At 52.3% G+C, this 11,410-nt stretch overlaps 1 protein-coding gene across 1 annotated transcript; it reads right to left on the bottom strand.

Moving 5' to 3' along the window:
* Positions 1-249: 249 nt before the first annotated feature.
* On the bottom strand, positions 250-1,182 carry LOC139603738 (olfactory receptor 14C36-like). Its single transcript, XM_071454634.1, has one exon. The coding sequence runs from the start codon at positions 1,180-1,182 to the stop codon at positions 250-252; it is 933 nt and encodes a 310-aa protein (XP_071310735.1).
* Positions 1,183-11,410: the final 10,228 nt, after the last annotated feature.

The raw sequence follows: 11,410 nt of genomic DNA, 5'->3' as shown, positions 1-11,410 counted from the left end.
AGAGAAGGCAACAAAAGGGGCATCTCTTGTGAAAACTCTGCTGGGAGATCTTTTATTTCATTTAAAGCCAGCGAGAGCACAGCCCCTCATTGACACAGTCTGAGGCCACAGTAAAGGGGGAAGTGGCACAAACAATAGCCTTGGTTTAGGGAGAATACTAAAAAAAGAAAGAACAGGAAAAAAACCAAACCAATAGATCTATCTAAGATGACTTTTATTAAAAGTGAATTGCAGAAATTGGCAACCAGTTTAATGCTTCTGAAATTGTCCCGTCATCAATCTGTGCACTGCAGCCTTGAGCTCTTGGTTCCTCAGGCTGTAGATGAGGGGGTTCAGGACTGGAGGCACCACCGAATACAGAACTGACAGGGCCAGATCCAGGGATGGGGAAGAGATGGACAGGGGCTTCAGGTGAGCAAACATGATAGTGCTGAGAAACAGGGAGACCACGGCCAGGTGAGGGAGGCAGGTGGAAAAGGCTTTGTGCCGTCCCTGCTCAGAGGGGATCCTCAGCACAGCCCTGAAGATCTGCACATAGGAGAAAACAATGAACACAAAACAACCAAAAGCTAAAGAGGCAACAATCACAATAATCCCAAGTTCTCTGAGGTAGGATTTGTAGCAGGAGAGCTTGAGGATGTGTGGGATTTCACAGAAGAACTGGCCCAGGGCATTGCCATGGCACAGAGGCAGGGAAAATGTATTGGCTGTGTTCAGCAGAGCATTGAGAAAGGCACTGGCCCAGGCAGCTGCTGCCATGTGGGCACAAGCTCTGCTGCCCAGGAGGGTCCCGTAGTGCAGGGGTTTGCAGATGGACACGTAGCGGTCGTAGCACATGATGGTCAGGAGGAAAAACTCTGCTGAAATGAAAAAGGCAAACAGAAACACCTGTGCAGAACATGCTGAGTAGGAGATGGTGCTGGTGTCCCAGAGGGAATTGTGCATGGCTTTGGGGACAGTGGTGCAGATGGAGCCCAGGTCGCTGAGGGCCAGGTTGAGCAGGAAGAAGAACATGGGCGTGTGCAGGTGGTGGCCGCAGGCTACGGCGCTGATGATGAGGCCGTTGCCCAGGAGGGCAGCCAGGGAGATGCCCAGCAAGAGGCAGAAGTGCAGGAGCTGCAGCTGCCGCGTGTCTGCCAATGCCAGCAGGAGGAAGTGCCTGATGGAGCTGCTGTTGGACATTTGTTGTGGCTGGGCATTTTGACCTAGAGGAGGAAAGACAGGGCAATGGAGAAAAGTCCAGTCCAGAAAAGTCACAGAAAAGTCAAAGCCCTTTCTCACAGACCCTTTCCTGCCACTGAACACGTCACCCTGTCCATGTCTCAAATATCTTCCTTCAGCTCTATTGCTGGAGCCCTGATTGCTGCTGGCCAATGTTGTGTCAGGAGCTGAATCTTCAGCTGCAGGACACCTGGTAGTCAGCCCTGACCCCCAGTCAGTGCAGGGAAACAATGAGGGCAGGGGCCAGTCCTGGTGTTTGGACTTGGATAAAGAATGTTCAGCTAAGGCAGAGAAGCTGCCTGGGGGAAGGGATGGGGATTGCTCTGTCCCTCTCTCCTGTTCCAGCTGCCCTGGTCTTGCACCTTTCTGAAATCCTCTCCCGTGTTAGCCTGGACAGCCAGGAGACACTGCAGAGAGCAGAGGGATCCCTGGCACAGAAAGTGGCTCCTGCCTTTCCCAGAGTCAGGAGAGTGGGCTCATTGCCAGCCTCCCAGGCTGCCCTGCCCAGAGCTCCCCGGGCACAGGGAGCTGGGACACCCCATTGCTGTGCTCAGCCTGCACAGGAGGAGCCCAAGGGCTGGGCCTGGCCCTGCAGCTGGAACTGCCATTGCAGAGAGCCCCTCAGCAATGCCAGCAGCACCTGGACAAGGCAAGGGGAGAGAGAGCCAGGCCTGAGGAAAAGCCTTTCCCTGCCCAGCCCTGCCCAGCCCCTGCCAGGCAACAGCAGGGCAGGACAGTGGCCCTCAGGCCCTGGTCAGCAGGGAATGAATGGGCACATGGCCGGAGAGATGCCCTTCATCTCTGGGGCTGCTCTGCCGGCCCAGGAGGGACTGAGGGCCCCGAGCCCCCGGGCTGAGGGCTGTGCTGGCTGCGAGGGGACACAAGAGCTGTGCTGCTCAGGGCAGTGTCTGCCCTGCAGGGCAGGCCCGGCAGGTGCCACATCTGCCCTGCAGCAGGGCTGCCCTCAGCACTGCCTCCCTCCCTCCCTGCCCATGGCTCTGCTGCTGGAGCTGTCCCAGCCCCAGCTGCTCCTGTGGCCCCGGGCTCCTTCCCTGCCAGAGCTGCCAGAGCCCAGCCCAGCCCCTGGGCCAGCCCTGCCCTGCAGCTGCTCGGCCCTGCAGGGATTAAAGAACAGCTCCTCCAGCCTGGGCACCATGGAAAGGTGATGCTGCATGGATCTGGAGGCTGGGCAGCTGCAGGCACTTGCTGAGGCTCCCAGGAATCCTCAGGTGATGGTTTAAGAGTCTCAGCCCCTGCTCTCCTATGCACAGCTGAGTTTCCATTGCCACCCAGGTGAGCCAGGGAAAAGTGGGGGCACAGATTCAGGAAAGCAGAGACCCAAGCAGGAAACTCCTGCCCTGAATGAGCTCACGACAAGTCCCCTCAGAAGGGGAGCCCTGCTCTGGAGCACATCCTCCTCCTCCTCCTCCTGCTCCTCCTGTGCCCCAGAGAAACTGGGAGAGTCCTCCTGACACATCCCCCAGGCTCTGGGGTGTGCTGGCTTCAGGAGATCCCTCCAGGAGCACAGGGGACATTGCCCTGCACCCACACACTCACCATGCACAGGGCTGTGAAGATCTTTCCCCAGGTGAAGTCTCAGCTCAATGTCTTCCCAATCCTGATTGCCTTCAGCCTGTCTCTGCCTGGCTCCTGTCCCCTCAGTGCCTGCAGGCAGAGCCCTCAGCCCTGCTGGGCTGGGAGAGGAGCTGGCCCTGGAAGAGCTGCTCCTTTAAAGCTCAGCAGCACAGACACAGCACAAGGACTTTAATGAGCCTCTTGGGGATTTGGTGTTGTTTACATCAGACTCAATCCCTGAGAGAGTGTTCAGAAAATTTCTCAAGAACTCAAAATTAAATTGAAACTCTGAAGTTTCTTAAAGTTTTAACAGGTCCCACTGAAGGACACAACTGAGAAAGAGTCCCCAGGTTCCAGTTAGAGCAGAACCCTGTAGGCAGTGATGACAGCTGGGCACAAACAAGGCCAAGGTGTCTCTGGTGCTGAGCAAAGCTGGATGTGTTTGAGGAATGCCAAGGGCCAAGGCCTGAGCCCCAGGGTCTGGCCAGGCAGATCCTGTCCCTCCCTCCTTGCTCAGGGCTCTTGCCGGGATGGGCACTGGCATGTGGGGATGTGCAATGCCAAGGGCAGGAGCATGGGGCGGCCCCTGCCAGGCTGCTGAGCAGGGACAAGGAGGCCATGAGGCCCCAGGCCTGCAAGGGTCGCTTGTCTCCTGCTCCTGCCTCAGGCCTGTTGGATCGGCGGAAGAAATGTGGCACTCAATATGCGTGATCAGCAAGTCTCGAACTTTATTGATAGTTTACACATATTTATATTGGTGTTAATGAAGCTTATACATGTTTCAAAGCTGAGCTCATTATTGGTTAATTACTTATTGGGCAACCATGCCACCTTCTATATTCTTATGGTTATTTTGTTACTACTTCTGCATTCTTGTGGTTATTCTGCTGAAACTATCCTCATATTTTTGGCAAAAGATCCTCTCCTCTATCCAGTTGTTGCACCAAGGACACAATGTCCTTGTCAGTGGTTGGACACTGACTGCTGAATCCTAGACTTGCTTTCTTCTATCTTAATCAGCAGTATCATGTCTACCTGACCTTTCTCAGCTAGCCAACTGTCCACAAAGCTCTCCACATTTCCCCCGTTTTTCTGTTGAACAAGCGTGGTCTGGTTAAATGCAGCAGATATCATCTTTTGCACCATGTTCTGTAGGCATATGCAAAAGCACGGCAAAATTAATACTACTTACAAAGCTATAATGCCCACTTTAATGCAGGCCTTAACAATAGAGCGTAACCATGATCCCAGGCCTAATGATTTGGAGCCATCCATCAATACCAAGGCCTGATTCTACCTGTAGGTTTCCAGTTAACCTTTGCAACTCAGAGAGTTGGGAGTGAATGGACTGTGAATGATCAGAGAGATTCATGCAACACATGCCCTCAAATTCTTCACAACCATGGCCTTGTGCAAGTAAAGGAAAATCAATTGCAGCTCTATTTTGAAGTGTTGCATGGCGAATAGAATCAACATCAAGCAAAAGACTAGAAATCGCTAAAGAAGTTTCATTTGTTTGTTTAGCAAGCCAACATCCCAACTTATTTAAAATAGCATGAGCACCTGCTGCTGACACCCCTGGAGTCAAGAAAGATGCTGCAACTATGGCCGCTGGGGACCAGAATTTTACATCATCCCGGCAGTCTGCAGCAAATGCATGAGCCATTTGTTTATTGCAACGATGGCGGCGGCTCATGTTCAGTATCATGGATGTGTTGGGTGTGAGTAGAGACAGCCGTCCAATTGCACACGGTCCCCCATGCAGCATTGATGGGGTACCGGGCCAAGCACGGTCCCCACATATCAGGAAGTATCCTGCTGGCAATTGAATAGGGTCATTTGATGAGATTGACACTTTCTTTGGGGTATAATTGCACCAGGCTGTTGCATTACAGTAGACAGCCATGCTGGAAGTTACAATATTGGAATGGTTCTTGGCTGGCAGCTGGCTTCTATGGCTAAAATGAATACATGCATCTGCCATCACTGAACCTAACAGCTCCAATTCCTGGGGTTCCTGTGGTGCTACAGGAAAGTGAGAAACCCATTGATCCCAATTATCCACACTTGCCATAGCATTGTTGGTCCTACAGGTGGGTACATGTGAGGGGCATGGCCAGGGATCCGCTGGTTACCCAACCAAACAGGTTGTAAATGGATTACCAGGAGAAGATAATGACAGGCAAATAGCCTCCTGGTTAGTTAAGTTTGCCAGGGTGACCCAGATGTTAGTCTTGGGCTGAAGTGGGGCCCATACTTGATGGTTTGCACTGTCCACAAAAAGGGCAAAGATTAGTAAAGTAATAGCATAAGTTCGCCATGTCATCCTGATCTTTCCAGGCACTGCTTTGAACCACCCAGGCATTTTGGAAATAAGCATGTTTCTCACAAACCTTTAAGAATATCTCTTTTTTCCTTTTCTCTCCTTCCCCTTTGACCTGCCCAGATTTAACCTCTTTAGGTCTCTCAAAAAATCATCCCACACTCAGTTGGGATCCTGACTTCCTGAAATCAGACCTATTACACTTGACTGTGACAGGGGAATACCCCAACCACACTTAGACTGTAAAATACACGACTGAGATTGCCCTAAAACACGTTTGACTAAGGGCTGGGTTTCCCACCTAAACCATGCAAGGATTTTCTGTTCTGGGGATTCATACAACTGTAACCCTTGGAGGCCAGGTAGCCCTGTAAATGCTTCAAGTTCTCTCTGCCAGGAGTTGAACTGCCAATAGAAATCACAGCTCCTACACCACAATTCAGGTAATTGGGATTGATGCACTCACTTAGTTTCCAGACAACCCCTGCAAAAAAGCAGTATCCATGCAGCACAATGTCTATTTTGACACTTAATACAAGCTAAAATCCTAGGCCCTCTAAATTCAAATGTAGAAAGCACCAAAAGCAAACTTAATATATTATCAACAGATTTTGCACCAATCAACCACTTGGTCAATGGCAAAATCACACTGTCCTTTCAGTTTGAGAAGTATCGGTCGAAGGATGATCAGCAGCTTTGTCTCCACCCGCTGGTGATCCTCTTCGCTCAGTTGATTGAGGTGTTCCATCAAACACAGCTGCTCGGGTCCATTTAGCAGGTACCCACAGAAATCCTGTAGGGGTAGAAACACAAAGATATCCGCGGCCCCAATATAACACCTTAGCAGGACCTTGCCATTGTCCTGTTTTAGGATCCCTGTATCTTACCCATACATCTTGCTTCACACCATCTTTTTCCTGTACATAGTGATGAATTACAGCAGGAACTTTATTTTCCCCAAAAACACACAAGTGATTCAAAACAAACAAACACTTTAACAATCTTTCTTGTGGCTCTCTGATATCTGTGTATTTACTCAGATATCTTTTCAAGGTACCATTTGCTCTCTCTACGATTGCTTGCCCTGTAGGAGAATTAGGGATGCCTGTTATGAGTTCTATCCCCCACATTTGCATGAATTGCTTTATTCTTTTGCTACAGTAAGCAGGCCCATTATCTGTTTTGATGCACTGTGGCACTCCCATTACTGCAAAACAACTACTGAGATGTCTCTCATCCTCGTCCTCCTCGTCCTTGTCCTCCTCCTCCTCCTAATCCTCCTCTTCGTCCTCCTCATCCTTCTCCTCCTTGTCCTCCTCCACCTGGTCCTCCTGGTCCTCCTCCTCCTCCTCCTTGTTCTTGTCCTTGTCATCCTCCTTTTCATCCTCCTCCTCCTCCTCGTCCTCCTCCTACTCATCCTCCTCTTCCTCTTCATCATCCTCTTCCTTGTCCTCTTCCTCATCGCTGTCCTCCTCCTCCTTGTCCTCTTCATCCTCATCCCCCATCTTGTCCTCCTTCTCCTCCTCCTCCTCCTCCTCTTCATTCTCCTCCACCTCGTCATCCTCATCCTATTCCTCCTTCTCCTCGTCATCCTTGTCCTCCTCCTCCCTTTCCTTCTCCTCCTTCTCCCCCTTTTCCTCCTTCTTGTCCACGGCCTCCTCCTCATCCACCTCCTCTACGTCCTTGTCCTTGTCCTTGTCCTTGTCCTCCTCCTCCGCATCCCCTTCCTCCTCATCATCCTCCTCCTCCTCCTCCTCCTCGTCACACTCCTCCCCCTCCTCTTCTTCCTCCTTGTCCTCATCCTCCTCCTCCTCCTCCTCATCGACAGAACTGGAGATTTTCTCCTCACTCTTTTCTGTGGAAGGATGAAGCCCAGCTGCCCTTTTCCTCTCGTGCCTCCTCCTTTCCTCATCTGAGGATGTCAAACTCACCAGGAGCAGGAAAATCCCCATTCCCTTTTTGCTTGTGGCTGCAGCCTGGAACATCCACTCAGAACAAAACCTTTCTGACAGCCCTGCTGAATGACACTGGCAGGAGGTTTGTGAGAAATGAAGAAAATTGTATTTTGATAGGAAATCAAGTTACAAAATTACTTCTTTCTGTCCCATTCATTTCCAGTCAGTTCCAGTTCTGTTTTTCAGAGTGCCACCTTCTCAGCTGATTGTGTTTGTGTCCCCCTTTCTCTCCTGCCTTTCTCTGCCTGCTCAGTTTCTCTCTCAGTGTCTCCCTTGACCCAGGGCAACTCTCACCAAAGACCCTGCCCTGATTGAATTCCCAGTCCATGAGCTACAACAACCATGGGTGAAGTTATGAAGGCTGGCAGGGAAATGTCACTATAAGAGCAAGATCTTACTTGGTTTTTGGTCCCTTCTTTAAGGGCTTGTGCCTTCCAGGTCAGGAACATCTTTTCCTGGCTGGGAACTGGAATTCCAGCCCCTGGCAGTGTGTGCCATGGATGCCAGAGGGGCATTCCCGAGGTTCCCAGGGTGCTGCTCCTGCCGTGCCTCCCAAGGAGCTGTGCAGGGCCAGGGCACAAGGTCCAGCAGCTCTGTTGGTTCTGCAGTGCCACAGGGCCCCTGGTTCCATGAGTTTCCCAATGCCAACAGCGGTTCCTTGGTTCCCATGATGCCCTGCTGCTGTGTCACCATGGATATTTGGTGCCATGAAGTTCTTCAGTGTCACAATTGGCCTCCCTCGCTCCATGAGCTCCAGCAGTGTCACAATGGCCTCCTTGGATGGGCAGTGTCACCATGGACCATGGGCTCCAGGCAGCCCCGCTGGGTCACCATGGACTCCTTGGTTCCATGAGGTTCCAGGGGTGTCTGCATGGTCTCCTTGGATCCACAGTGTCACAATGGACCACTGGATTCATGTGGCCCTGCTGTGTCACCATGGCCCCTTGGTTCCATGGCACCCCAGGGTCACAATTGACTCCTTGCTTCCACATCGCCCCCTCAGTGCCAAAATGGCCCCTTTGTTCCATGGGGAACACAAAAGTTTTGAGGAAACATTGAGTAAATCCTGCTTAACACACCTGGGAACATCTGTTTGCATTCAAGAGAGAGGTTAAAGGTGAGGATGGCACCAGCAGCTCTTCCATCTGCAACAGAGATCCAGGGAAAGGACAGGGACAGAGGATTCAGCTGCAAGACTCAGAGAATTCTGCTCCCAGAGATAATTTCTGCCCACACTGTCCCTTGTAGAAAGGTGACACCATTCCCGGCAGCCTGGACTGAGCAGGTGGGTCCTGAGTGGGGTTTGTTGTTTAGGAAACCTGCTCAGGCTTTTCTATTCTTTCCTTCCCAACAGGAAAACTTCTCCTGGGCCTGTGTGCAGGTAGAGCCCCGAGGAGAGCAGGTGGGACATGGTGCAATGGGCTGGGACATGGAGCTGCAGAGCTCAGGGGACAAGGTTCTGTGCAGGGCATGGGAATGTCAGTCCCAGGTGGGCCATACAGACATGGTGAGGCTGGGGGTGAGGAGCAGCTGGTCCAAACAGTCTCAGCCCTCAAGGGGCTCATTATTCTCCATGGCCAGACCTCGTAAGGAGACATTCAGCATCAAGATCACCTGGGGAATGCTTCTATCAGCTCTTCTCCGATCTGGAAAATAAAAAAATACTCACTTGATTAAAGAAAAAAGTCATGAGGTGCACTTTGAAATCTTCATTCTTAACAGAACTGCAAACTGACTCCAATCAGCTGCACAAGCCCTGGCAACCTCAAGCTCTTTCTGTATTTTAATGATGCCCATTGTGGGAACTCAGCACATCACTCTGGATGTCCAGAGTTACCGAGAGAACCCTTGGGGGGCTTGGAAGTCCTGGAATATTGCCAGGAGCATCTGGTGGCTTGACTTCGACCCCTCTAGGGATGTGACATCTGTTTGAGGACATGAGAGTCACTTGGGAGTGAATGGTGCAAGAATGATGTATTTACAGTGTAAAACATAGATTTTAGGGTTTTAGTACAGGGGGGTTATGGAGACAAGATGGAGGGATCAGGACGTGACTTGTCCTTCTTCTTTCTTCTTCTTGTCATCCATTTTCTGTGGTGATGTTGGCACTTGGGGATTGGTTCATGGTGAAGGTGCACTTCCTAATATGGGTGAAAGGTATTGGGAAGTAAAGGTAAATATGATATATGTAGATTTTAGTATAAAAAGACACGACTGCCCCGTGGGTGGTCAGAGTGCTCTTGGCTGCCTTGCAGGTCAGACCTCTGCTGGGCAGACAGAAAATTCTATAGATAAGAAATAATAAACAATCTGAAGACCGAAAACTGAAGAGTGCAGACTCGTCCTTTGAAACGCGGGCAGCCCCAGAACCACCCTACACGTGTCTGGGCAGAGACAGACAGCCAACTGGACATCTGGCGTCCCTGGGTGGGCCCCGGTGGGCATCGGTGGGCCCCGGTGGGCACCCATGAGCAGTGAACGGCAGGCATCTCTCACAGACCCCGAAGTGCTGAGTGGGCAGCTCCCGAGCTGGACTTGTTCCCAGGAGAGCGCTGATAACTCCTTGGGAAAGAAGCCAGAAAGCATCCAGAGGAGTCTGAAGAGGCAGCAGCCACTGAGAACATCGCACTCCACTTCTGCCAAAGAAGGTTCGTAGCAGAACAGCCCGGATCGGAATCGGAAAGGCGCCTCCGAATCCATCTCCTGTGACCTGCGGGCCGGAGACCAGGAGCCTTCGGACTGCTCTGATGACACAAATTCGGTGAGAAGGTCAAAAATTAAGAACATGGGGGGTGTACTCTCCCAGGAACAATTAGGGATTTTGTCCGCCTTACAAGGCGTGGCAGAAACACATACTATAGGAATCCCAAAGAAAAAGCTTAAAGATCTGTTGGTATGGGTGCGGTGTAATAACCCATACTCAGAGATGCGTCTGTTGTTTGAAGTGGGTTTTTGGCAGGAAATTAATAGACACCTTTATCTCTTAGCTATTAAAAATGATAAGACGGCCTTGAAGCTGCTGTCTCCTGCACGAGTTATGTTAGAAGCGACCTCAGCACAGTCTAGGAGGTTGGCCAGGCAACAACTTGTTATAAATCCCACAGGGGCGGAGGGAGGAGAGCAAGGCTCGGAACGGAGATTGGCTCTGATCCCGAGGAAGGGGAGCAGGGAGAAATGTCATTGCCTTCAGTCCCACCATCTCGAAAACCCAAGGGACCTCCAAAACGCCCTGAAACCCCAGAGAGTACAGGGGCTTCGGGCTCCGACTCAGGCACAGACGACACCATTCCAATCCCAGATGAGTTAAGGTTTTCTCCCAGCGACATCGAGGAAACGGGTCGCTCCTTAGGAGCGCACCTTCCCGATTCACAGGAGCCAGAGGGAGACGGGATGAAACAAGTGGTGGAGTCGGGAAGGGGGGGTCGAAGGGGGACCAGAGGGGAGGGGGGATGCGCTTTCTCGCAGCGGGCACGGCTGCGCAGTGGCGGCGGCGCTAGCTGGTGGGAGGGGCACGGAGGCGATGGAGGACACAGGTTGTGGTGTGGCTTTTGCGAGCGCAACGCCGAGGGCGGCGGCAATCTTGGCCGGCGCGGTGCTAAAAGTGCACATGGAGGGCAAGGCTCACAGGACATCTGGGGAGGGCTCTCAAACCAACGCGGCAGCGTCAGACATGGGCAGTGAGCATGCGGCAGCTGCAGGGCTCCAGCCGGCTACCGTAGGGAGACGCAGGAGACGCGCGGTGATGACACCAAAGCCGGAAGTCGGGACGCAGAGATCGGCCTGGATCATGGCGCAAACAGGGGTACCAGCAGGGGGAGGGCTGCACGCACCGGCAGGGGGAGTGGATAAAGCATCAGAGGAGGAGGAGAGGGGGTCAGGAACGGATCCTAGGGAGGAGACTTCGGAGACGGAGCGGGAAGGAGACAGTGACATCAGTTCAGGGGAGGCAGGAGGCGTTCCCGAGGGCGCGCGTGGGTGGAAAGTAGGGGCAGAGCACGGTCGGAGGTGGGTCTGATCCCCCGTGATGTCTCGAGCGAGGAGGAGGGGCCATGTTCGGGCTTCGACATCCCAGGGCTCTACCCCCTCTCCGATCCCGATGCCTTCAGTTTCAATCCCTGTGGTCCAAACCTCTTCCATCCAAGGGAGACGTTCACGTATTCAGCCTCCATTGTTAGCTCAGTCAACAGCCATGCAGACTCGGTCTTAAACACCATTGCAAACGTTGCAGTCTGCTGAACAGGAGCAGATCGAGTTTGCGACATCATCACGGTCGTCCAGGCAGATGACAGCGCCACCTTATGGGGGGAGGACCGCAGTGCAGGACATGCCAGGCCTG

Source organism: Agelaius tricolor, unplaced genomic scaffold (assembly GCF_023055355.1).
Source record: "Agelaius tricolor isolate 1412-34295 unplaced genomic scaffold, bAgeTri1.0.p SCAF_40, whole genome shotgun sequence".
In the NCBI taxonomy this organism is placed as follows: domain Eukaryota; kingdom Metazoa; phylum Chordata; class Aves; order Passeriformes; family Icteridae; genus Agelaius; species Agelaius tricolor.
This window is presented reverse-complemented; position numbering and strand designations above follow the sequence as displayed.

Excerpts from the sequence above, each read along its gene's own strand:
- LOC139603738 (XM_071454634.1), bottom strand. The coding sequence starts at position 1,182 with ATGTCCAACAGCAGCTCCATCAGGCACTTCCTCCTGCTGGCATTGGCA.